Source organism: Ambystoma mexicanum, chromosome 10, assembly GCF_040938575.1.
Source record: "Ambystoma mexicanum isolate Mex_15411 chromosome 10, UKY_AmexF1_1, whole genome shotgun sequence".
In the NCBI taxonomy this organism is placed as follows: Eukaryota; Metazoa; Chordata; class Amphibia; order Caudata; family Ambystomatidae; genus Ambystoma; species Ambystoma mexicanum.
In genome coordinates this window covers 848,314,764-848,341,724 of record NC_090932.1, presented here as the reverse complement: position 1 = coordinate 848,341,724, position 26,961 = coordinate 848,314,764, and the positions used below count along the sequence as shown (strand labels likewise).

At 48.1% G+C, this 26,961-nt stretch overlaps 1 protein-coding gene across 5 annotated transcripts in view; it reads left to right on the top strand.

Annotated features, from left to right (window-relative positions):
- GOLIM4 (golgi integral membrane protein 4) overlaps window positions 1-26,961 on the top strand; it is a 508,200-nt gene that overhangs the window by 91,291 nt on the left and 389,948 nt on the right. For all 5 annotated transcript variants that reach the window (XM_069618504.1, XM_069618501.1, XM_069618500.1 and 2 more), the window contains exon 2: window positions 17,164-17,238. In XM_069618504.1, coding sequence (XP_069474605.1) covers window positions 17,164-17,238 — 75 coding nt within the window. The remainder of the gene's footprint in view (window positions 1-17,163; window positions 17,239-26,961) is intronic.

The following is a 26,961-nucleotide window of genomic DNA, read 5'->3' as shown; positions in this document are numbered from 1 at the left end:
AAAGTCCCAAAGTCCATCAAAAGAGCTGTGGGTCACTAAGGAGGGAGGAATTGGACACTAAAAGGAAAATTCTCCCTAACAGGAGAAAATGCCATCATTTTTCACAATCGAAAGAAAACAACTCTATTTTTACATGCTAGTCTTCCCTAAAAAGCAAGACTACCCATAGCCGGCTGATGTGAATTCAACATATTTGGAACTCGGCAACTAGTTTACTGAAGTTATGATTCATGTCCATGAATGATGGGCAAATATTTATTTAGGCAGCGCCCAGGGCAGATGAGTGGTAGAATTCCAAGTATGATGTGTACTGGTGAATCTCCTTCTACTTGATTCTATACAGGCCTATGAGAATTATTGCTATTTTCGTGGTACCTGACCCTGTGGTTGATTGTCCCGTCTAAAATATTTGCATGCCCTAATTGCCCTCTCCACATCTGCCCTCTAAATGACAGCAGTGGTACACCAGGTGAAACCCTGTTATCTGAAAGGCCGCCTGACCTTCGAGTCTTTTAGTGAATGGGGTCTGAGGCAGGTGGACACGAGAGAAGCTCTGAGGTGGGTGTGTATTGACATCTAAGGAGTCTACCTGCTTGGGAGACAACCTGCTTTTTCTTTCTCCAAGACAGGGTTGTCCAACTCCAGTCCTTGAAGGCTAGCAACCTGACTGCTTTTTGGGGATATCACTCGTTAATATTCATGAGACAAAATGTGCATACATTTGGAATCATTGTATGCAAATGTATCTCATGAATATTAATGAGGGCTATTCTGAAAAGGCAACATGGTCTGGCCCTCGAGGCCTGGAGTTGGACAATCCTGCTCCAAGAGATCAATCAAGAAGGAGGCAGACACTGAGACATGTGAGTAGTTGCCACAAAAAGGTATCCATGTGGCCTAACCTAGAACTGGTGTGGTGCATGTGACCATCCAGCAGTCAGAATGTCAAAATCCTTGGCATGAGGCTCCGAGCCCCCAATGGCCACACTGCAACTTGGATGACCTTTTTGGCTATGTGAACACGACCTGCACAGGACTAGAGTTTGTAAATGTATCTTGTTATAGCGTCAATAATTGGTCAAATACGTTTCTATATTATAATAATAATAGGTTTTGGAGTTTATTAACCTGAACCTAGGAGTGTGGCAGGCTTGTTATCCCAAGTGCTGGTGTTGAGGGATAAAAGCCATACTAGAGGTTTGAAAAACTGAAACGGATTGTCTGTAACCAAATTGTTCAGTGGCCTTCTGGTGATATATTTTATTTGTATTTCGGGGAATGGAGAGGGCGAAGCCCTTTGATGTGTTTACATTTACGATCAACTTTACTTAAGGGTCAATGGTCAAGGCAGCAGGTCTCTGCAACAGCAACGTGTGGTAAGTGGGAGCAGCTAATGATGGGAGGTGAGGCCGGATGTGCCCATGGATGGTGAAGTGTTGCTGGTTACAGCTGCCTTTAGCAGTCTAGGCGGCACCTGCCAGTCTCCGAGTGAGGCAGAGACTGACAATCTCGGCTCTTACGCCTCAAACTCAAGAATGAATTATATGAACTTAAAATACTTTTGGTACATATAAGATGTATGCTCTACTCAAATAAAATTCTCAATAGTGGGGTTCCACACCTGCTTATCCGTTCGAGAATTCCCTTCAACTGTAAGAGGTTTGGACAGAAATGATGTGCCAATTGTTTTTAAAAAGCTAGCATTAGCAGAGAGAATGTGTGAAGCCAGACCTATTGGATTGGCGAATGCTTATTCTTTTTGTATTCTAGGTTTTCATTGCAAGCTATAACGACCACCTCCTTAGTTTTCTTTACATTCTGTTAACAATATGATTTTTCCCAACCTTTTCATTTAATCCATCGAGCATTCCTGAGGGGGGGGAGGGGAGGGTTGAGGTTGCCCTGTGGATATCTGGTCATCCACACTCCTCGTACTGTAGCCACAATTTACGAATTCAACACGTCTGTGGTATATTCGCAAGCTTGTCTTTACCTATTCAGGAATTTTGAGTGGAACCTCAATGTTAATGAATCGTCTCTTCAATTTTGTAGAAAAAAGGGAGCCTTCACAGTTAACCCTTTAGTTACACTTGTGTCATGTTTAAAGATCCTAATTAACTGGTCTTATTGTGCCCTTTGGATGCTTCCCAGTGACGACCAGGCATAACTTTTATGGCTGTCTCAGGAAGAGCAGTAGAGCAAGACTCCTTGCAGTGTAATGGTTATCAAGGAGGCAGTAGCAATGTGTTGTGTTTGTCCTTTCTCTTTTGTCCCCCTACATTTTTGGTTTCCATTTTATTAGCGGATCAACTCAAGTGTAAGTTAGCAACCCATTTCATGAATTGTGTGCTTTTTTTTTGTAGTCAAATATTTTAAAGTGCCACATTTTAGTGGTGCGTGTTTTTGTGCATGTGGTACAGTATTGGTGAGGTGATTTCTTGCATGGACTAAGTTGTGGCTCCTCTACAACATAAATGGGGCATCAAGAGCTACTAATAAATGCCACTACAGATGTGTTATATATATTTATATTTTCAATATGCATTTAGTTATTGTTGAAGTGACTGCGGTCTGCTCGCAGTGTGTGTTAGTTTTCCAGGTGTGGAAGAAAATATTTAAGTGCAACCTATCAAAAACTGCTTACGAACTGTGGAAAACGGGCGACACTTATTCACCCGGTCAGTTTTCTCTGCAAGTGATTCATGTTGAAAGGAATTGAAATATCGTCTGGCAATTGCCAAGTCAACCGGAAACAATGTGCTCACTGCAAGCGTTCGAGAAATGGAACAGTTAGTGAAAAGCTATACAGAAGTTCACATTTTTGGTGAACTGCATGACCCAAGGAATTGACCGGCTACACAACCCCCTTTTTTTATTTATTGGCCTGAAAAACAACTTGGATCATTTTAGCAGTGTTTCCATAATATCATTTCCATCTGCCTCCTTCTGCAGTTAAACATGCTACTTGTAATTCTGATATATGAACTGTATTCCTTCTTTCACCTAATAGCGAATCTTCTTACACACTTATTTGGTTATTTTTTTTATTTCAATACATACAACGCGTGGATGTCCCAGAGCGCCGAGAAGAAAGTAAAAGTGACCGAGGGAATGTGGGATTAGGGAGGGAAAGGAAGCAGAGGTGGCAAAGTGTGCCTTAGAATATAAACGGTTTAGCTATATTGAAAATGTCTCCCCCAGTTAATACCGCAGCAATTCTGGAAGCTACTTTTATCTACATGCATTGCGAGGAACGCAATCCGGTTACCATTCACAATGTTCTCGTAGACACTGGTCCCATATGTATCTATTGAACATAGTATACATGTGTTTCTATCAAAGTGGCGTGTTCATTACACTATTTGCATTGTCCTGTTCTATTAATTGCAGAAAAATAAATGGAACGACTCGGGTTGAGAAATTACACTATATTATATGTATGTTCAAAATTGGAGTGCTCCGTTTGGATGAGAATTTCTTGTCAACTGGTCTCCTGTGTTGGCGTGAATGAGATTATTTCCTTGCTCACCTCCATCCTCTTAATAGCGCCCTTCAAGGAAAAAAATGCTCCAATTAAGATATGTGATTTCTATGCACTCTACCCCCAGCTCCTGTGCATGAGGCTGGATTCCAGTTTCTTCACCAGGTGTTGAGGTCAGCTGGAAGTGTACATTATTCTGTTCATCTCACTTTCTCACAATCCACACGTGAGATCTCATAATTAAATAGTAATGATTATATTCTGTTTCAACAGAGTCCCACATCTGGGTTTGTAAGTCTGATGTCTATGCAATCTGAACAGTTTGGGGGGCGGGGCCTTCAGCAGTCTTTCATGAACAGAGGAAGCCTAAGACAATGGCAGCTCTAAGCTTTCATTGTGGTATACTGCAACAGACTCAACAACCCAGGTTTGATAGGGCGGCACAATCCGCTTGAGCAACTTGTGGAATATAGTTTATTTTGCATTTTTAAAGCCCTCACACAGCCTGGGGGGCATCGAGGCGCTGTGAATTATGCCTTAGTTGCGTATTTATAACGCACTTAATACCCAGATGTTTCTAAGCGCGGACCGGGGATTGAACCTGTGTTGCTTCGTGTCATCTTGTTTCTAAGGCGGGCACGTTGCCGCTGAGCTATCCTCCCAGGATGTAGTTCATACAGAGAATCTGGGTGGTGTTTTTAAAAGTTTCAATTCTGTAACCTTTCAGTGCTTTGGAGAATACAGGGGCAATCTTGCTCGGTTTACGACACCTCAATTGGTAGCCAACCTTTCTAAATGGATCATTCACTCTGTGAAGCCTCCAGAGACCCACATTCCCCATACCATGTCCAGTCAATACCTGAATCGGTATGCAGAGACTGGAGGAGAATGGAGAGGAAGAAATGGATGATTGTTTGAATACCACTACCAACTTTCATCACAACTCATTGGTGGGTGGTGATAGTTCTGAAATCTGAACCTTCCAACACACTTGGCTCTACACGTAAAGAGGGCTGGTAGAGGCTCTACAATGCAATGGCAAGGTATTTGAATTGCATGTTTCAAATTAACATATGAACAATTAGGATGAGTAATTATGGCACACTTTCTGGAGTAGACTACTAACCTTAGTCCATTCACTTGGCATAGTCTGAAGAACAAAGAGCACAGATACCGAGGAATGCTGGGGAGCGCATCGTTTTAGAAAAACATACCAGAACCCCAAAGGAGGGTTTGAATCAATGCATGTCATTTGCTTCTGAATGATTTTTGTAAAATTATATCTGTCCAGATTCAGCCTGTGAATCAACATGCTTCACCACAAATTGTGCATGCGTCTCCTTACTCTTTCAGTTGTGTTTTTATATTAATCATCGTATCTAATAATACATTGGTGTAATTGGCTGGATCACTTATTTTGGCCTTCAACTTGTCGTGGTTCTGTAAACATTGGCTACGAACGTGATTAGTGTTTAAAGGTTCTCTCTTGACATTGTTTTGCTTCTTTGCACACTTTCGGTTGATTTTGTATGGTCTGTGTTCTTTCTGTTGGCGCTATTGTTTGTCACTGAGAGACTGATTCACCTGATTGATCTCTGGCTCACACTGGTCATTAGCTTGTTGCAGCAATCTCAATTCTCCAGCATGGCATCTGGCATGGATTCACATGCTCATGAATATTCCCCGTTGTCAGGCTGGGAATCCTCGGTGAAGAAAAAATCAGTATCAGTATCAGTTTCGTTTCTGATCTGTCTTTCTTAGTAGTAACCAATCACTCGTCTCTGGGTCATACTGCCCCCAGCCAATGACTGCCCTCTCCATAAGCCCCGCCCCTGGCAGCCATCAGATTTTTACCGCACGCTCAAGTGTTGGGAGTCCTCGTGCTATAGCTCTCCAGCTTTTACTGCGTTTTGCGCTTTTTCAAAGAGATTTATCAAATTTCTCGGTGTAATCAAGCCTCAAGCTCCACTGTTTCTACTTCCGATCAACGGGGACCCGTTTCGGATTTATCTACGCCCCTCAAGGGTGAGGTTTTCATCGAGTTACACTTCTTGGAGGATTCCAGAAGTTTCTGAGGCCTACCTCGTGGACGAGAGGAACTTGGCCCAGGAGAAGGGAAGCTCGACTCCCGACAAACTGTTCAGGATCTGCCCTGGATGCAACCTACAAAATGTGGTCAAGGAGGACGAGCATTCGAAATGCCTTTACTGCCTCCACGAGGACAAAACGCACCTGGAGAAGGACTGTGCGTTTTGCTTTAAAATGTCGGATCGGACGATGAGGGATCGCCGGACCTGTCTCTCTGGCTGGAAGGCAAGAGCCCAGCAGGTGAGAAGTCGTCTGAGCGGTCTTCTAAGTCCTGTGAGGGTGCCCCGGCGACGGGGGCCCAACAGAAGGCAAAGCACTGCGAGTCCGTGGGCACCGGGAGTGCCGAACGGTCAGGCTCCTCGGCTGCCAGGCAGGGCGCACCTTCACCGACGCCATCAACCACGGGCCAGCGCTCTGGCTCGGGGAAGAGAAAATCCTAGAACCCGGCTAGAGGCTGGAGAGGCCCCGGTCGATCTCGGAGGACCGGTCGAGGGTGAGCGAGGCGGTGACCCTCCTCCTAAGGTGAAGGCCTCTATCGAGGGAGTCGCTGTGGCCCTGGCAAAGCCTGTGGAGGCTATCCCAGTGGAGGTGACCTCGGGGTCTAGAGTTTCCCTGCCTTTGCGGAGGGAATCCTCTTTTAAGCCCATCAAGAAGACCCCTGTGAAGACCCCGGTGGAAAAAGAGGGGGGGGGGTTGGTGGCCATTACGGACACGGACACGGACACAACCTCTGAGGAGGAAATGACCGCGAATTTGGAAGAGGCCCGGTCCCACGGGAGGAATCCTGACGAGGGGGACGAGAGCAAGGGTGGCAACGACGACGAGGCTCCCGTGGAGGAGGAGCAACCGTCGTGCCCGTCGCAGCCCGAGCCGCAAGACAACTCGGCGGCCATTTTGACGGCAATCCAAGCCTTATGCACGGAGATGAGGACGAGACTGCCCCTCCCCCCGACGGACGACCCGGCTGATGCGGGTCCGTCGGGAAGCCCTCCAAACAAGAGGAGAATTCATCCAGTGCCCCCTCAGCCCTTACAGCCTTCTCAGCCTTTGTCGCCTTCCCTGATCCCGAGGGACGACACGGGAACAGACACGGCCACAGACACGGCCACAACGGGGATGGATGACGACGGCGGTGATGACGGGACTGACCGTCTCCGATCCCTCAGGCGTCCCCGTCCGACGAGATTGGCTCTTTTCACGCCATGATTGCCAGGGCATCCAAGCTTTTTCAGCTCTGCCCCGAAGAGAAGAAGGAAGGCTTCCTCTACCAACGGCGCGAGGCCAAGAGGAAGACGGTCCTGGCGGTGCCGTTGCTGGATGAAATCTGGGCAGAGGAACTTGCCCTTCTCAAGAACCCATCCACAACACCTGCCAACAGGGACCGGTATGAGAAGAAGTACTGGGTCCCCGATGCCGCCCCGTTGTGCTGAGGGCACAGCCGATCCCCGGATTCGGTCGTCTCTGCAGCAGCCAAGAAGAAAGCGGGGGGGCATCGGCCTCATCTTCAACTTCCCCACCGGACGGTGAGGAAAAGAAGCTAGGCGCCATGGGACGACGAGTCATCTCTTCGGCGGCGACGACGATTAAGGCGGCCAACGCCCTAGCAATTGTGGCCCGCTACAACAGGGAATTGTGGTACAAGATCGCCCCCCACCCTGTTGGACTTCCTCCCGGATGACAGGAGGGCAGAGGCCCTGACAATCCTACAGGAGGTTGCGGTGGCGTCGGACCACGCCATAACTGTGGCCATGGACATTGCCGACACCAGTTTCCACCAGATGAGCAACAGTGTTTGCCTTCGACGGCGGGGGTGGCTCAAGGCGACGGATTTCCGCCAGGATGTGCAAGCCAAGGTTTGGACATGCCCTTCGATGGGAGTAATCTGTTTGGAAAGACAGTGGATGAGTCGCTGCAGGCCATCAAGACTGACACGGAGACGGCTCGGGCTTTGGGAGTTCTGCAGCAACGGCGGCAGCCCTTTCGGAACTTCGGAGGCAAGCAAGGTGCCTCCAAAGGATTCTGCGGTGGCGCCTCGACCTACCGTCAAGCGGCCCATTCCTCATCGTAAGAAGCCTATAGGGGACGAGGCAAGTCAGGTGATCTCGCCGTCGGCGCCAGGGAGGCCAAGGAGGCAAGGCTGCTTCCAAACAAGACTGAACAGGCCGTGGCGTCGGGCCCCCACCGAAGCACCCCGGTGGGAGGACAGCTGGCGAAGTTCGTCAGCGTGTGGGAGTCCATCTCCACCGACCGTTGGGTGCTGGATGCACTGGCCCACGGGCACACTCTGGAATTCCTAAAGAAGAGCCCCCCGAATTCCTCCAGTGGCCAGGAAGGAAAACCACGTCCCTCAAATGCTGTTAGAGGTGAGGGCGATGCTCAAGAAAGGTGCCATCGAGCTCGTCCCAAAGAGGCTCCGGGGCTCCGGAGTATACTCAAGATACTTCCTTGTCAGGAAGAAGACAGGAGGTTGGCGTCCCATCCTGGACTTGCGTCGGCTAAACAAATGCATCAAGGCACAGAAGTTCACCCTCTGGGACAGCTGGAGGAAGGCGACTTCCTAGCATCGTTGGATCTGGAGGATGCGTACTTTCACATGTCCATCTTAAAAGGACATCAAAAGTTTCTCAGGTTCGTAGTCCAAGGGCGTCACTACCAGTTCAAGGCCCTCCCATTTGGATTGAAGTTGGCACCCAGGGTGTTCACCAAGTGCCTGGCACCAGTGGCGGCGCGGCTGCGCCTGCAGGGGATCCACGTCTACCCCTACCTGGACGACTGGCTCATTCGAGCAGGGACAAGGGAACTCGCCTTTCGAACACATGGCAAAGACCGTCCGGCTGCTCACGGACCTGGGATTCTCCATCAACTTCTCCAAATCCCACCTGGTTCCGTCACAGGTCGCGCTGTTTGAGGGAGCCAAGCTCAATACAGTAGCGCAGTTGGCCTCGCCATAGGAGGAAAGAACGCAGGCCATCCTGGCCAAGGTACAGTGTCTGCTGGCCATGGACGTGGCTAGAGTGAGGTCCATCAAGTCCCTTCTCGAGATGATGTCCTCTTGCATCTACCTGGTGCGCCTGTGCAGGCTCCGGATGCGTCCTTTGCAGGAGTTCCTCGACGCCCGTTGGACACAAGCGACGGACAGTTTCGAGGACAAGATCTGGCTCAACGAAGTATTCCGCCAGGCAATTCGATGGTGGGGGCACCCGCGCACATCTCGCCCCGGGCACAGACTTTCAGACCCCAGCATACCAGGTGATGGTGACGACAGATGCCTCCCTGGAGGGGTGGGGAGTGCACACCAGAGATCTTCACGCGAGAGGCCTGTAGCTCCCGGAGGAGAGGCCGTTCCACATCAACATACTGGAGCTCCGAGCAGTGATCTGGGCCCTCAAGTCATTCCTCCCGTCGCTCAAGAGCAAGGTGGTGAGGATCTTCACCGACAACACCACCACAATGTTCTACATCCTATCCAAGGAAGCCCTGGATCTGTGGCACAGGGCCGTTGCCCAGGGGATGTTTCTGGTGCCTTTTCATCTAGCAGGGATAAAAAAACACCATAGCCGACTCGCTCAGCAGGGAGCTGCGCTCTTGCCACGAGTGGGAACTACGCCAGGATCAAGTGGATCGACTCTTCTGGCGATGGGGGCAAACCCCAGATCGACCTGTTCGCGACAGCGACGAACTCCAAGTGCCAGAGGTTCGCCAGCAGGTTCCCCCAGCCGAGGAGCATGGGCGATGCTTTCTCGTTCGTTCCTGCCGTTGCCGTTGCTGCTCAGGCTCATCAACCAACTCAAGAGGTCCCGGTGCAGGATGATCCTCGTCTCACCGAGGTGGCCGAGACAGATATGGTTCCCGGACCTTCTGGACTTGTCAACGTCCCCGCCGGTCAAACTGTCGAGGGACGCAGATCTTCTCTCTAGAGAAGGAGGCGCCATTCTTCATCACGACCCGGAGTCGCTGAACTTGCAGACCTGGCTCCTGCAGCGCTGGAGTTTGGAGGGTACGATATCCCGGCTGACTGCAGAGAGGTTCTTGCAAAGGCCAGGGCGTCCTCAACTCTCAAGTGCTACGGACACAAGTGGAAGAGGTTCTCTGTCTGGTGCCGTGCACAGAAGATAACCCTCTACGGAATACAGCCCCTCAAGTGCTACCATACTTACTGTCGCTGGCCAAAGCTGGACTACCTCACGCTTCCATCAAGATACATCTGGCAGCGATTTCCCGATACACCAGAACTGCAGGGCGGTCGTCCCTGTGGTCTCATCGCCTGGTGAAGGAGTTTATGAAAGGACTGTTCCGATCGTTCCCGCCGGTGAAGGCTCCAGCCCCAGCGTGGGAACTCGACGTGGTGATGACAAGGCTCATGGGCCCGCCATTCGAGCCCTTGCATTCGGCTCCGTTGAAGTTTCTGTCATGGAAGAACGCGTTCCTTGTGGCCATCACCTCTGCACGATGCGTGGGAGAGATTCAGGCCCTTTCCTGCAAGCCTCCATACTTGACTTTCCACGAGACTAAGGTGGTGCTGAGGGAACACCCCTGCTTCATGCCCAAGGTGCCGTCGGACTTCCATCTCAACGAGCCCTTGGTGTTACCAGTCTTTTTCCCGTCGCCTTTGTCGCCGGCCGAGAGGACTTTGCACTCTGTGGATGTAGCTAGAGTGCTGAGGTTGTACGTGGACCGAACGAAGAGTTTTCGGAAGACATCACAGCTGTTTGTGAACTTTGGACCTGTGAACCAAGGGAAGGCTCTCTCGAAGGCTTCCATTTCCAGGTGGCTCTCCGGCTACATCATGCACTGTCATCGGTTGGCAAACCGACCGTTGCCCGGCCGTCCGAGAGCCCATTCGACCAGAGCGATCGCTGCTACCACGGCGTTCTTGTCTTGTGTGCCCCTGCTGGACATCTGCAGGGCTGCTACGTGGAGGTTGACGCACACCTTCACGAGATTCTACTGCGTCGACCGGGATTCCAGGGAGGAGTCCAGAGTCGGCCAGGCAGTGCTGCGCAACATGTTCGCTTAAGGTGAGCCTGGTGAGGAGGTAAAAGATGCTTAATGTTGACTTTTATGTAATGCTTAATGTTGAGCCTTGCCACCTCCCGTGGTTGTGCATGTGTGTACTACTATGTATTCTTATATTCATGAGAATGTGAATCCATGCCAGACCCCATGCTGGAGAAGGAATAAGTTACTTACCTGTAACTGTTGTTCTCCAGCATGGGTCTGGCATCGATTCACATGCGAACCCTCCCTCTTTCACTCTCTGCGGCTCTTCAGTTGGTCATACTGCCACTTTACGTGCTACCAAATCTGAGGATGGCTGCCAGGGGCGGGGCTTAGGGAGAGGGAAGTCATTAGCTAGGGGCAGTATGACCCAGAGACCAGTGATTGGTTACTACTAAGAAAGACAGATCAGAAACGAAACTGATACTGATTTTTTCTTTACCGAGGATTCCCAGCCTGACGGGGAATATTTATGACCATGTGAATCCATGCCAGACCCATGCTGGAGAACAAAAGTTACAGGTAAGTAACTTGTTCCTTCTACAGTAAATGGAAGTCGACCCAGAGTCTTCGGGATGGAAACAGATGACCATCGTCAGCAACTTGATGGATGCCATGGACAAGCAGGGAGCTGATTCAAAGATGGCTGCCATTCGGTTTCGAAAGATTGTGAAGCTGCAGGCCTGGGGTATTGGAGGCAAAGAATGCAATCTGGATAAACAACAAGTTTAAGAGCACTGTGCTTAATGAGAGTGGAACCCCTAGTTCCAGAGAGCCATAAACAGTGACTTAAGAAGAGATAGCCGATCAAATGCTAAGAGTGCTGCAGAACAGGGGCACACAGCTCTGTCTAGGTTTTGAAAAGCTTCATGTGTAACCTGGATGGTGGCTGTTCCAGTGCTACATTTTGGTCTGTGTCCAGATTGGCAGTCACAGAGCAGGCTGTGGTTGGCAAATACCTTCTCAATGCATAGGCAGGACAGTCGTTGGTTTGTTGGTGAGATAGTCTGTATCCAAGGTGATATATTTTTGTTTTTTTGTTTTTTGAGGTGAGGCTGCCTTGCAACTGTTTTTATGGTTGTCGGGAAGACCTTTTTACCTGGGTAAATCATTTACTATATGGAGATGGGCGTGAGGACTTCCCCTTTTATCAGCATTACAATGACATCCGGGGCGATGGCAGGGGTGGAGGGGAGGCGGGGTGGCGCATCATTGTATAATATTGTTGGTTTCATTTACAAAAGGTCTGCCAAATCTTTTGTGAAGGCGCTACAGGTTTGTGTTGTGTACTGTGCTTGACTTCCTCGAAGAAAACTTTATTACTGTTGGCATAGTTTCAAGGTAGCATGTGCATTAACAAGTTGAATTATGGGTTTGTTTAGACATCACCCCTCTCCCCCTTACCTAGAAACAATCTAGCATGCGAGTAAGGGATACATATATATGGTCTGCCCAACAAATACGCCAAGCACATTGTGAAAGTACACAATGGCCACTGGGCCTTTTAAGGACTTCTCACAGTCGGGTACTAGAAAGCCACACTACCAATGAGAATGCAGAAAGGGGAGGCCTGACCCAATACCACCCTCCCCCCCGCCCCAGCCAATTTCCCCAGAAACTATAAGGAGTGAGGGAGATTGCTATACTAGCAGGAGAAAGAGGAATAGAATGACTTTTTGGGACGGAGAGGACCACTTTCCCTGGATCCTCCATTCTCCCTCGCCGCTTAGCTCCGAATGTCACAGAGCTGCGGGAAAAGAGACTCGTAGGTACTCAAGGAACCTACGGAAGCTGCAGAGGAGCCATAGAGACCTTGGTGTCTCAGAGCAGAACTGAAGGACCTGATCCATGAGGGCATCTAGAGCAGAGGGTAAAAACCTGTACAACTGTGAAAATGCGCTTGGAGCTATATCTCAAAGTTTGTGGCAGAGCAAGCAAGCGCTATATCCCTGGAGCAGAGTAGGGTGGGAAATATATCCGAGGGATCTGATAGAAATGCAGAGACTGTACCTTTAGAATGATAAGATGTTGCTGAACTAAAGTGGGAATGCTCTTCTGGGCTGATGCCTTGGTAACAACATGAGGCCGATCAACCAGCGCTGCCCACCACCGCTTGAAGTGGCTTTTTTGGAAGGGGGTGTTGCTTCCATGGTCTGAATGGTGTGGAGCTTTTGTTGTGGGGAGTGGGGGGGGGGCAGGAACCAGGTATGGGACCTGCTATTTTGGTGGTGGGCTACCAGATGCCAGGTATTGGGCTTGTGCTCTGGTTAGTGTGCGGTAGGATTCCAAGTGTGAGGCAGTATGTAGGGTATGGGGCTTTCGCTCTGGGGTTGTGCTTTGGTGTTAGGGGGCAGGATGCCAGGAATGGGGCTTGCAATCTGGGTGGTGGCGGGCAGGATCCGGGACCAGCAAATAATAGGTGGAGGAGGGGGAATTGGGGTGGAAACTCCCCAAAAAATGTAAAAATAAAAATTTCAATATGGTTTTTCGAAAAAAACAGTAGTTGATTATATGACATAGAACTGTATAGGGCTTGTCCTCTAGGTGTTGGGGGCAGGGGGGATACGATGCCAGGTATGGGGCTTGTCCCATGGGTCGTGGGGGTGCAGAATGCCAGGTGTGCGGCTTGTGCTCTGGGCCGTGCGGACAGGATGTAAAGTATGAAGCTTGTGCTTTGTGGTGGCGGGCAGGATGCAAGGCATAGGGCTGGCTTGTGTTCTGGGTGTTGGGGGACAGGATGCCAGGTATACGGATTGCACCCTGGGTGGTGGTAGTGTTTGGTCATTTGAGTTTGGACTTGTGGGCCGCTAACCTACAAATAGTGACGCTACCAACCATAGTCTAGCATTATTGGGGCATTTAAAGTTGTACTTGCCATATTATTGCAGCCCCTGCAAGGCTATACATTACATATGATATGGTCTTTATTTATATAGTGTCTATACACAATGTGTTTCAAAGCGCTTCTTGACAAGGGAGGGAACAAGGGAAAATAAGAAACCTTCTTACAGGCAATGAACAAAAAGAATGTGAAATTAACGATCGTACTCGGCCTAGTGACATTTCAGATGGTGCAAGGAAATGGGGAAAAGACTGGTGACTACCATATAGGCCTGATGACATTTCTGGTAGAGCCGGAGAATTACACAAGGTGAGGGAGAGGGGAGGAGAAAGGCGGGAGAGGAACAAAACAAGTGACTATCGTAATAGGCCTGACGACATTGCAGATAATTCTGGAGGGGCAGGGCGGGGAATAACAAGTAAAGGGAGGGGAGACAAACATTTGTTACTATCATATTAGGTCGAGGGACAATTCCGATAGAGTAAGTGCATAGAAAAATGTAAGGGATGGGGAGGGGAGAGAGAGAAGGGGGAAGAGAAGAGAACAGAGAATAAAAACAGTAAAAAGATCAGAGAAGCAGAGGGGAGAGCGAAACAGTTTCAGAGGTCGATAAAACACACAATGTTGCAAGGGAATAGAAAACGTAGGCAAGGATTCATGGTGACGATGGGCGCAGCATGATTCAGGCCAACCTGAGTGCAGGGATCCAGGGGAGGTTCAGCATGAGAGTTGGGGGGTGAAGCACCAAGAGTTAATGTGTCCAAAAGTCAAATCCAAGTGTTGGCAAATGTCATTGAAGGTGAACCCTTCGTGAATTAAGACAACTCCTGCAATGAGTGGGAGGAGGACCCGAGGGTGGAGGGGAGCTCACATCGATAACCTGGGGGACCAGAGGGGGTCGGGGTGAGGGGCACATGGCACACTACAACATCACTGGGTACAAGAGGGGGGTGGGGGTACAACAAACCATCCCATGAGATCATAGGGGGGGCACACAGTGACATCATGGGGGACCAGATGGGTTTGGGGGTACAACAAATCATAACAGGGTACCAGAGGGGTTTGGGGGGCACACTACATCACAGGGGACCAGTGGGGTTGGGGAGCGCAATATGATATCGCGGGGGATCAGAGAGGGGTGGGGGTACAACAAACTATAAAGGGGGGGACCGGGGAGGGGTGGGGGCCACACTACGACGACATGGGGGGCCAGAGGGGGTGGGGGCGACAATAAACCATAACTGGGGAACAGGGGGGGACACTACAAGTTCATGGGGGACCAGAAGGGGGTGGGGGAACACTGACATCACGGGGGACCAGAGGCAGGCACACTACATCATGGGGGATCAGAGGGTGTGTGGGGGGTACACTACGATATAACAGGGGGACGAGATGGGGGGGTGACTGACCAGGCATATGATTGCATTACTGGTGGATTTGAGGCTGCACTTGCTTCAGAACATGTCATACTGGGGTAGGGTTTGACCAGGCTGGCATGACGCTATTGGAACTGGCATTGTGTGATTAGGTAGTTGTTTGGAACTGGCAAGGGTATGGTTAGCTAGCAGCTGGCACATTGAACAGAACATATTCATGTTTAAGGGAACCATGGCGTATTTAAACATTCCCCCAGGGAGGTTGTCACTTTTATTAGGAACTCCCTGTAATTGAGCAACAATAACCTATACTTGGAAGTAACCTGGCATTTTGTTTGTAAAACCTTGAAACTAATTCTGTTGGTCGCTGCAGCTTCTGATACAAGCACCGTGTACTGCATGATATCCTGATCAAAGATGCATTGTTGGCATGGTGCTTGCAGTGGCATCAGAAGTATTGGAATATTCCAACTTTGTGCTGTAGAAATTAATTGTTTACCTCCCCTGTGTCGCTTTGGGCTACTTCGCCCACATCAATTTGGGAGAATCATTTATATCGCCCATGTATAGGTGGTCTCCCTAACTTTGTCTGCGGCCCCTTATGTGCATCCCCCACGACCCCCCTCCCTACCCGCCCTTTAAATGTTAGTCCTGGAGGCACAAATGGTCTGAAAGTAACTGGCACATCAAAGCACAGACACCCAGACATGTAGCAGGCCGTGGACACACTACCCAGCAATCCTAATGCTTATCACATAAACCTCCACTTTTCCTGAACCTACTTAGCCTACTTTATTACAATAATTGCATTTATTTGCTGGCAGGACTTCAGATAAGAATTTGAGGTAGGCTTATTTTACTCGCTCTTTTGTCAACGTGCGAGTAAAATGTTTTAGGGTGTACAAACGCGGGTCATCTTCCTAACTGGTGTAATTTTTAAAAAAAATCAGCATTTCTCTTGTAATACAAACATTCTTTATAAATGACCACTCGCATAAATGACAGAAGCGCCCCCATCAGGCAGGTGGCCTGTACTTCAGGCAGTGCTATAGTAGCAGGGCACGGTCGGTGCCTAGCAAGCCTGGCTCCTTCAAGACGCCTTAAGATGCCTCCTGCAAACGTAGCCGTAGACACCACAGATGCAACGGTGGATGCAGGCGAACCACCACAGATGACGTAGCCCGGCGACAGCCAACAGGAAAGGGCGCTCGAAGGCGGCTCTAATGATGTGCAGTCTGCGCCCTTGCATCTCTTCTGCGTGTGGCAGGGTGGGAAGAAGTGTAATGCTTCTTGCCCATGCTCACGGGGCACTAGAGTAGGATGACCGGGACATTGCCTTATCACGCTGAAAGGCAAGGATAAAAGCAAAGCATTGCAATGCTTCACAAACTATTTCCGTTTAAGTTCTGCATCCCAAAGAACTTTATTTTGCTCTAACATTTAGGCCAACAGACTTCTAATGTGTTACTCTGGTTTGTATGAATTAGACTTTGATTACTTCAATGGGGGAGGTAGTGGCAAGGAGGGACCATGTCTTTGTTCTCTCCAGTTTATTCGAATACTCGTTTGATTGCAGCTCAACTTGTTTCAGTCTGGATCCTCTGCTGCAAGATTGTTACATTTGTTCTTCTTTCCCAGTTACCTTAAAGACTTGACGCCACTGGTCTCAACAACTCACATGAGTATTGCAAGTTTCATGATTGGTCAGGCTCATGCATACCTATATATATATTTTTCTTTGTTGGATATTATTGGCCTTTTATTATGGAGTTAAATAGGCAGGGACATTGCTTAACTGGAGCACGGCCTTCTGGGGTTGCGTCTGTTGCATCATGTCGATAGGCTCGCTTGGTAAATTAAGCGCTTACTGCTGAGCTTGTGTAACCTACAATTTACAAGATCCAATTCCAGGAAAGCTGGCTCAGACTTCCACCCTTCACTACATAATGCACTCCTGTCGAGTTAGGGTAATTGAAAAGCCTTTTATTCAAAATGCTACAAATCGTGAAACTGAAGTAGCAGTTGTTAAATGGCACCACAAATAGTTACATTACATGAATCGCTCCTATTTAAAATGAAGGTCGCAAAGGACTTGAAATGCAGGTTTGTGCCGCTCGCCTAATGTTCCGTGGCCTAAAATAACCTCCTACATGCGATTTTTCATAAACCACAAAGACGTATTAAGGTTTTATTAAATAGGATCAAAAGCATTTGTTTTTAAATGACTGGTAGGTGATTGTGGTCTTGTGGGTAGGGGGAGTGGCACTATTCATTTTTATTTTGTCGGGATTATCTTATCTTTTCTTTTCATTGCATTTTACCACATTTTATACATTTGATAAATGTGCATTTTTTTTATTTTTTTTTTTATATTTCAGTTGTGTATGAACATAGATCCCGGTTAGAAAAATCTCTCCAAAAGGAAAGACTAGAACATAAGAAGGCAAAAGAAGGTATGTTCAAATTCGTTTTATATGTTATGTTTGCCAAAGCAATTGTTTTACAGATACAGCAGGAGCTCAGATGTAAACGTTTATCTCTTCCAAGGACATACCTTTTTCCTCCAGTTTCCAAATTGCTTGCCCTTCAAAGGACCACTCAACATAAATAATCTTTTGGTGGACGCATGCCGAGATTCTTAATTTATTGGTGAAATGTGGAAACGTTACTGATTTCCCCTCTTAGCAAGACACAAAGAGGCCTTGATCCTTTCCTGTTGATGATTATTTTAAGTTTTTTTTTTGTTGTGTTGTGAAGGCCAAGTTAATCTGGCCATGCATGTTGTGTGCACTGATGCTGGAATCCTGGAATCTGTGTGAAGCCTACAGATTCCAGGTTATAACCCCAGCAAGTTGGACTTTCTTTGCCATCCCACTGACAGCACACTTAACTAGCCTAGTAGATAATCCGACTGTCAATTCTATTACGTATGTTTATTTATATAGTGCTCCGAACCCGGAGTTATCTAGGCGCAATTACAAGTTACTTAAAGTTACATGTTACAAGTCACATAGTTTACGATACATGAATATACAATTACAGGAAAATAAGTACATGGAATTCTTTAACATGGTTTTAAGTAAAAGAATGTACATATAAAGTTTGCAAAGCTAAACAGGCAGTAGTGATGTCGTTTTTAATGAGAAAAATGGCTGAATGCCAAAGGTGATAGTAGTTATAGATCCCTAGCAAAAAGCCAAATTTTCGTTTTATTTCTTGAGCTAAAGACAGACGTGTCAGATCTTAAGTCTGTTCCACAGTTGTGCTGCTATGACGGGGAAGCTACTTCCCCCTTCCTTCTTAAGATTATATCTGGGGACCTTGAGACAATGTGAATACAAGTTTCTGGAGGGCCGAGCAGAAATGTTTTTAGAAAATGTATTTAGGGGCTGAGTTGGCTAAGCATTTGTGGGTAAGGGTTGAAGCTTTAAATTGTATTCTGTCATTGACTGATAACCATTTAGTAGTGCGTCTAACTTCTGAGATATGTTGCATTCTCTGGATACTTGGCTCAGTTCTAAGAGCATTATTTTGTAGTATTTGAAGTTTACTGATGTTGTGTTTACTAGAACCGAGATATAATGCATTGCAATAGTCTAGTTTAGAAAGAACTAGTTCTCTGGGTAGGGTAATACAACTAGCTGAAGAGAGGAACGGTTTGTAAGCGTGGATGTGCTTACAAGTATATGCTGTAGCCGAGGCAGTGGCATTGACTTGCCTATGTAGGTTCAATGCTGAATCATGGGGGTCGGGGGGAGGGGGGGTGGAAAGGGTGTGTGTGGTTGTGTTTTGTTTTATGTTGCATTCTCACAAGCTTGACATCTTGACACATTTGGTTGTGAATATTACCCACATAGTTGCAATGGCTTTTCTCTCCAATGTTATGTCCTGTTCATCCCCCACACTGTTGGGACTAGATGAGAACATGCATTTTGAAAGGGGACTCCCTGACTGTCTAGCAGTTAATCAGAATCTAGCATTCCTTACCCAGTACCACCTCTGGTAAGCTGTCTCTGTCGCTACTGCAGCCCTGTTCGAAAAGGATTAAATGGCTAATGTGGTGATGTGACTGCCACAAAATTGAGAAAAACACAGCATCATGAATCTGTTTGACCTTTTCATGGTCCGGCAATGCAAGCCGTGGCACCATGGATCAGAGAAGACAGAAGTCCTGAAAGGCCTGCACTGCCAGAATTCGTAGAACTTGGGAGATACCACGAAGGGGAGAAGTCACTGATGCTGGACACAGAAACAGTGGGAAACAGCAACAATTAGATGAACTTAGTATCCTGAGAGCGAGAAAGCACGGACCGGTACTAATGCGGGTAGGAAGAATGCCAGATGCTGGGATGACATTATAGTTCCCCTCACTGGGAGCGTAGGGGATTTACCAAGATGTGGTACTGGGTTTGAGAGGAAGAACAGGGGCGACAGCTGCAGAAGCAGATGAGCCACCCACGGCAGATCCAGGTACAGAAAGAAGACTGTAAAGATTCTGCAGATGAGGAAGTCCTAGAATAGCCTTTCAAAGCGATTGAATTGGGTAGTGATGAAACACTTAACCTGGGCACAAAGTTAGCTTTTATTTTCTGAGGACATAGCAAGCATTGATTCCTGGAACTTGGAGGGAAACGTCGTCATGATTTTTTAGTACAAATGTCTTGTGAAGAGAGCTGGATCTTGGAACGGTGATGTTTGTCACATTGTGTGGAGGCGAGAGAATGAGGTTTCAAAGGTTGTGGGGGCAGAGGATCACTGCTTACAGTGTGGTATTGCAGGCAATATATGGGGGATGCCCCCAAGCACCTCACCCACTCTGATCCTCCCCTTGCAGTCACCTTGTGATAGAGCGGTGATCTGTTGAGTGTGGGTTAGCCCAAGATTTTTTTCTTTTTTATTATTCACATCAAATGGAAGGGGTCATTATTTTACTAAAAGTGAGGTCTGCTAATCAGACTCCCCTTTCATTAATGCTCCATGTCAACATTCTAATGCATGCATGTGCCTTTGTTGAGACAGCCTGAAGGTGCTCTCAGCGCCCTGCCCTCTAGTGGCACAGGGCATGTTCAAAGACCACATATGTGTCCCTGACAGCTGCTGGGATGCTAAGTTCCTGCAGCTTTTTAATCTTCTGCACCTCTTACCTAAATTGTAATAATGTCATGCCTTTAGCCTAGTGGCATGTACATCTTTAAATATAAGCCATGCTTGGTTGTATCATGGTGGCTGTTTAGAGCACACGGCTTTACAGGCACATCAGTTTGATATAATGGTCTAAGTTCTGTGAGCAGGGCCAGGTATGACAGGCGTCTTATGAATTGGTGTCTGGTTTGACTGTCTCCACAGCAGCAGAGCCATGTGGACCAATAGCTGGGATGCTGCCCCTTTGATTCTCTTCCAGAGAGGGTAACGCATCCTCCAATGAGGTCTCCTGGGAACCAATGCCTCAAAGCCAGCTCTGACATGACAAACTCACCTTCTACACTAGGGTGCTGATCACGGGAGCCCCTTTGAAGTGTGCCAGCATGTGAATGGGGTGGAGTTAGAGTAGTCTGAGAAAGGTGGGGTGAGGGAAGGTTCCTACCATCTTGGCTTCTGTCCATCCGTTTTCTGCAGGCAAGGTACTCTGTTAGGCAAGATTGTATGCAGTACCCTTTGGGTGCACTACAAAAACCCTGACCTCCTGGCAATAGTAACCCAACCTTTGGTTTAAGTCTGTACTACACAGGTTGGTAGCGTGATGAGCAGCCAGGCTTATCTCAAGAGGGGCAATGTGAGCTGTAGGGGAGTTGCACAGAAATTCAGCGACAAGTATGCAAATAAACTCTTACAAACAAGGTTTCTTGATTAAACAATTATGAATGTATTAAACAGTCAGTTTGAGTAAGCCTTCTTTAGAATGGGCAATATAATAGTAACACACTCCAAAATACACACTGAGTTTCCCTAAATCAGCAAATACCCATTTGGGATGGCACACAGACACTTACTATATCCTCAGGTGACTGCAATAGTTGGGACACTGTGGACATTAATATATTACTGTTGCATTTAGGGCAATACTTAGGAGAATGTCAAAGAAAAAGATAATTAGAATAAAACAAGAGATCTCTCAAATATTCTAAAGCAGGTAAGTACTTTTGGTACCCCCCATGCAAAGACAGTTAACCCCTTCCTGGAAGGAGGGCTAACACAGAGTCAGAGGGAACAAGAGTTATTCAGGGAGCCAAGCCAGGCCATGTCAATTGGACAAAAGTCAAGGTGAGCTGAAGCAATTCTTGCAGGTAAGTAAGTCTTGCACAATGTTTTAGAAGTCTTTGTAGAAAAGAAGAAATCAAAGTAGGGCCACAAGCTGATTAGGCATGTGAGGTAAAGAAGCTGATGGCAACTCTACAGGAGCAGCCAAGACACGTCTCAACTGAGAACAAATGAGGTTATACAACAAGAGGTAAGTTCTCCTAGACCTTACAGTACCTTAGGTTAGAAGAGAAGGGCTTTGGCTGGCTTCTGTTCTGCGCAGCTCTGCAGATCCTGTGTTCCTGGGCCTCAGTCGTGGGGACAAGAGGGGGGACGTCTGGAGGACTCCTGCACTGCACAGGACAGTCGCCGACAGAAGAGGACCAAGTTCTATTCTATGGCATTTCGCGGTTTAATCTCCTTGCGTCTAACAAATAGCACCACTGCGAACTCTTGGCTATTGAGATGGGCTTTCTTTGCATCTGGGGTCCAGCACTCTGTTCAGGTGGCTCAAGCTCAGTCAGTCCTGCTTCCTGGGACTCCGGAGGATCTTCCTGGAGCTCTTGGCCAACTTAAAAGCAACGCAAACGATCTAGTGTTCCTCTCCCTGGTTCTTCGGTTTCCAGCAGCAACTGCAGTGGAAATACAACTAGCTTCGAGAGGATGTCCAGGTGGTTTACTTTGGAATTGTTTGGTACCACCAACTCAACGGGATAAGTCTTCATTGCAGGGCTTATCTGTTCATAACGAATTTGGAGCTTCAGCACAGCAGCAGGGCTTCACCGGGCAAACCAACGGTCCAGGAGTTGCAGAAGGCGTCTCTTCCAAGTTCTTCTTTGGATTCCTTTGTCCAGTGGTCGACTCTGCTTACCAAGTCAAAAAGCCTCACCTTTTATGCAGGTTTGTCCCATTCATTCTAGCCTAGCTGTCAGTCAGCCAGCCGGCCAATCACCTAAGAGTGCATTCCTGTCTCCTAGGAGACTAAGCACAGGGAGTTATGGGCACCTGCCTCACTTCCTACCGATGCCCTGGAGCCAGAGGCGGGCTCCACTTGTGAATCCCGCCAAAGACAAAACAAACAAAGGGACCAAACCTGGTTTGGCACGCAGAGCAAATCTCAAGAAGGATCTTTCCACAAAGAAATGATGAAAAAAGACTGGGCCATTTAGAAAAAATGGCACCCTTGGGTGCTTCACTGCAGCTGCAAACAGAGCCCACGGTAAAAGCACACCACGGTAATTAAAAGTAAACCACTACCACCAGCCATTCATCGAGGAATGGGTAACATGAAAATGTTACATGAGAAACTAGGCAAAGGGGATACTAAGTAATCCGTCCAGCACCCTATTCTAAGATAGTGTGTGCTGGGTCTAGAAAGTTACAAATGTAAGTAGTCCATTTTTACTTCACTGCTCTTGGAAACAGTAGTTTGTTCAAGAGAAGGTGTTTAAACCTTTGGGAAATCTGAAATACTTCCCTTTGTCACTGAACTGAGGATGCTGTTTGACACAATGTAAAAGATTATGCCTATGCAGTTTGTCAGACTCCACAACCAAAAAGAAACTGTGTTCAAAATCACATTTAAAATACATGTGTGGGGAAAGGGTCTCACTCTCCAAGTAAAAAAAATGAAAGGTCCTAAAATTCAGCAAAGTTGCTGGAGGTCTCCAAGTTAGAGAGGAATTAGCACATTTCTGAGAATTCTCCATAACACTCTGGGTTTGATGTCATGAGGCAAAAACTTGTTAAAAAGACTTACAAAGGGCTTGTCTTGGACAAATCCCCTGTGAAATTTTGCATTTAAAAGGAGAGTGTCCACCCATATTGCCCTGATTCATCGTTGGGCTACTTCAGACATGATCGATTTACAGGACCTCTGTTTGGAAGTTCAACTACTTCAAGTACTCTGCCATAGAGGTGAAGGCATCCAAGGAAGAGGAGAGCTCTGTCCCCCAACTACCCCAAGAGAACATTGGGGGGTGTTAACTGCTGTGGACTAAGGCCTCCACTGCTCGTTGCATTTGAACCAGGACCCTGGTCACTGGAGTTGAAGGATTCCCATGTAATTGCCATAGGGTGCAGAGCAGAATCACTCCCCTTTCCTTGTAGGCCCTTAATTGGGACTACAGCAACCACAGAACCAAGGAAGTGACGAAACACTAGAATGCCCAATCCCCCTCTCCTTCCAGCATCTTGCTCCCATACCTCAAACGTGCATGACAAAGTGGCCCATTACTTTTGGGAGAGGTTGGTCCAAGACTTTTTTTCTTTGCATTCTGGGACGTGTAGTCCTGAATTCATCATGGTTACATCCCTTACTACAGTTCCAAAATGCGAATACTATGCCAGCGCTACCATCTCCTAAGAGGAATGTGGCATGTTTTTAACTATGCGCAAGCTTGCACCACAATCCCTCCCGAACATCATTAAATTCCTGAGATTTTAAATATAGCTATGTTGACATGTATGTAAGTAGATAAAAGCATTGAGCACAATATTACAAACAGTAAATAATTTTCATTACCTCGTATTAATGATAAAAAAACCTCATCCCTCTGCATACACCTCTAAACACAGCCATCCCATTAAAACGCAACAGCACGCATGCACTTCCCCGCAAAAACAAAACAAACCACACATAACCTCGCTCAACTGCACATGAAGGCTTCCGACCAAAAAATACATCTAAGCTCAGCTAACGGTTTAAACCAAACTGAAGCTGCCAAAACGGCATGTCACAGCTCTTGGTTTCTCCCGCTCTGTCCTACTAGCTTACCCTTCCACTTTGCCTTTCAGAGCTGCCAGAGGACCACTCCGGTGGTGACAGCGCGCAATATAAATATCCTTTAACATTAATGGTATTAAAAGTAATCTCTTCTTCCAACCATTAGAATCAGCAACCAGAAATGTAATCCAGCTGGGAACAAAAATAAGTATTTCATATGCATATCTAATATCTCAGGCTGCTGATCTAGTGCTTAACATACCACCCAGATGCATTTCCATATGCTCCAGGAGAGGTATGGAAGGGTGTTGGGGGGAGGGGGGAGGAGTCACGAGGTGAGGAAATGGGGGCAGTTCCAGGCTTGAAGGATGATTTACGTGGTTGTCCTGGGCTTTCATTTAGCAAATCCGTGTATGTGGGACCTGCAGCCTTGCTTTCTATTGAATCAATGAACCATAAAACAAGCATATTTTTATTTTTTATCTTAAAGCGGTTTTACTAGGTGATGTCCCTTTGACACTGTCATTAATTTCATCATCCTCGCCTCCTGTATCGTGATTTAGCTTGGCCCCTTTACTTCTATCTTCCAACCCCTGATCCTCTTTCCCCGCCCCCTCTTCTCATCCGTAAAGTCTTTGGCCCATTTGTTTAATCCAGCAGCAAAACCAAAATGCCCCTTTTTGGCCCTCCCTCCCTCACCCCCCCCCCCACCCAACTCTTCATTCTGTCAGAGACCGGCATCTCTATTAATCGTCACTTGTTTCAAGAGGCAGACTTTGTGGGGAGATGTGAGACATCTAAAAACTTGAGTAGGGCAGTTACGCCTTTGCCTGCCTGGGTGGACGGGGTGGAGGTGGGAGTGGGGGGGGGGGTTAATGTGTGAAGGGGCCAGGGAAACAATATGCTTTCTGCCTGTCATTTGCTACGGCTGCATAATAAAACACCAGGGCTTAAGTCCTAAAAAAATACATTTAAAAGGAAAACAAGTTGGGTGCTCGAACGTATGCAACAAGAAGTGAACATATCAAAAGTGTGAAATATGCACGTTTCAATTTTGTCTTTCCCACCTGAATAGGTGTACAGGACAAAGCATATTCCAAGATAACAGATTGTCCAATATCATATCTTGTTAATTATAAAAGGTGTGCAGCTTTGCATGTCTAAGAATCTGTGACAGAACATGTTCTGGACAGCAGAATGTCACTATCGGTCCATTAGCAGCCCCATCGGAAGACAGTCTTGTCGTCTTGTGGCGAAACCTCTGGCCTTACAGCCCAGGTAATCCTGGCGGAGGCATGGTTTATACTTCAAATGGGGACAGGAGTTTTAAATAGTTTGCTCGTCCACCTGTGTGTTTCCTCGGCTTGTGCCCAGTAAAATAGCCTCTGCTCTCGCTAGTGAGCGAATCAACAGATTGTCCTATAGTGCCAAGCTGCCATGTGCCCCCTGGCGTAGCACACTGCGTCCGCACCAGGCACCTGCCCTGCCTGGACTCCTCGGTGCGCAGGGTCTACACAACGCCCCTGCCCCTAGCAGTGTGACTTGCGCCCCCTTCATGGCCTGTTTACTGTTGGCATTCTGTGATCAGCATCTTCATATCTTATACGTTGCATCACATGTTCTGAAACTGGTGATGTTTTTCATACATCAGTGTACTTGTATGACCATATTTCTCCAGCATGGGGTCTGCAATGGATTCACATGCTCATGAATATTCCCTGTCAGGCTGGGAATCCTCGGTAAAGAAAAAAATCAGTATCAGTTTTGTTTCTGATCTGTATTTCTCAGTAGTAACCAATCACTGGTCTCTGGGTCATACTGCCCCCAGCCAATGACTGCCCTCTACCTAAGCCCCACCTCTGGCAGCTATCTTCAGATTTTTACCGCACCCTCAAGTGTTGGGAGTCCTCATGTTTAGCTCTCGAGCTTTTGCTGCGTTTTCGCGCTTTTTCAAGGAGAATTTCTCATTTTTCAGTCAAATAGAGCCTCAAGCTCCACCGTCTCTACATCTGAGTAACGGGCATCCGTGTCAGATTTTTCTACGTCCCTCAAGGGTGAAGATTTCGTCGAGTTACGCTTCTTGGAGGAGTCCAGAAGTTCCTGCGGCCTACCCGAACATGGCCCAGGAGAAAGGAAGCTCGACGCCCGGAAAGCTGTTCAGGGTTTGCCCTGGATGCCAGCTGCAGAATGTGTTCAAGGAGGACGAGCACTCAAAATGTCTCTACTGCCTTCATGAGGACAAAACGCACGTGGCGAAGGACTGCGCGTTTTGCGGGAACATGTCGGAACGGACCATCAGGGACCGACACCTTCGTCTCTCCAACTGGCTGGAAGGAAAGAGCCCGTCAGGTGAGAAGAAGTAGTCCGAGCGGTCTTCTAAGTCCTGTGAGGTCGCCCCGGCGACGGGGGCCCAACAGAAGGCAAAGCACCGCAAGTCCGCGGGCATCAGGAGCGCCAAATGGTCAGGCTCGTTGGCTGCCAGGCAGGGCGCACCCTCTCCAGTGCCATTAACCACGAGCCAACGCTCTGGCTCAGGGAAGAGGAAGGCCGAGAACCCGGCAAAGCTTCTGGAGAGGCCCCGGTCGAGCTCGACGGATCCAGCCGAGGGGGAGCGAGGCGGTGACCCCCACCCCAAGGCGAAGGCCACAGGCCCACATACGGTGGCGAAGGCCTTGATTCACCCGGCCAAGGCCTCTATCGAGGAAGTCGTGGCGGCCCTGGCACAGCCTGTGGAGGCTACATCAGTGGAGGCGACCTGGGGGCCCAGAGTCTCCCTGCCTCCGCGGAGGGAAGCCTCTTTCATACCCATCGAAAAGACCCCTGTGAAGACCCCGGCAGAAAAAGAGGGGGGGCGATAGCCATTGTGGACACGGACACAGCATCCGAGGAGGAGCTGGTAGAAGTCTTAGAGGGCCTCGACGAGGGTGTCGGAAGAGGCCCATCCCCACAGGAGGGATCCCGATGAAGGTGACGAGAGAGATGGCGGCACCGGCGAGGGTCCTAGTCACCCGTCTCTTCCGGAGCCGCAGGATAACTCGGTGGCCATTTTGTTGGCGATACAATCCTTATGTTCGGAGATAAGGACGAGATTGCCCTTACCACCGACGGAGGATCCGGAACCAGGCTCGACGGAGGAGCCAGAGCCAGAACCAGGCCCGACGGGAAGCCCCCCCCGAACAAGAGAAGACGGATCCATCCAGCCCCGCCTTTTCAG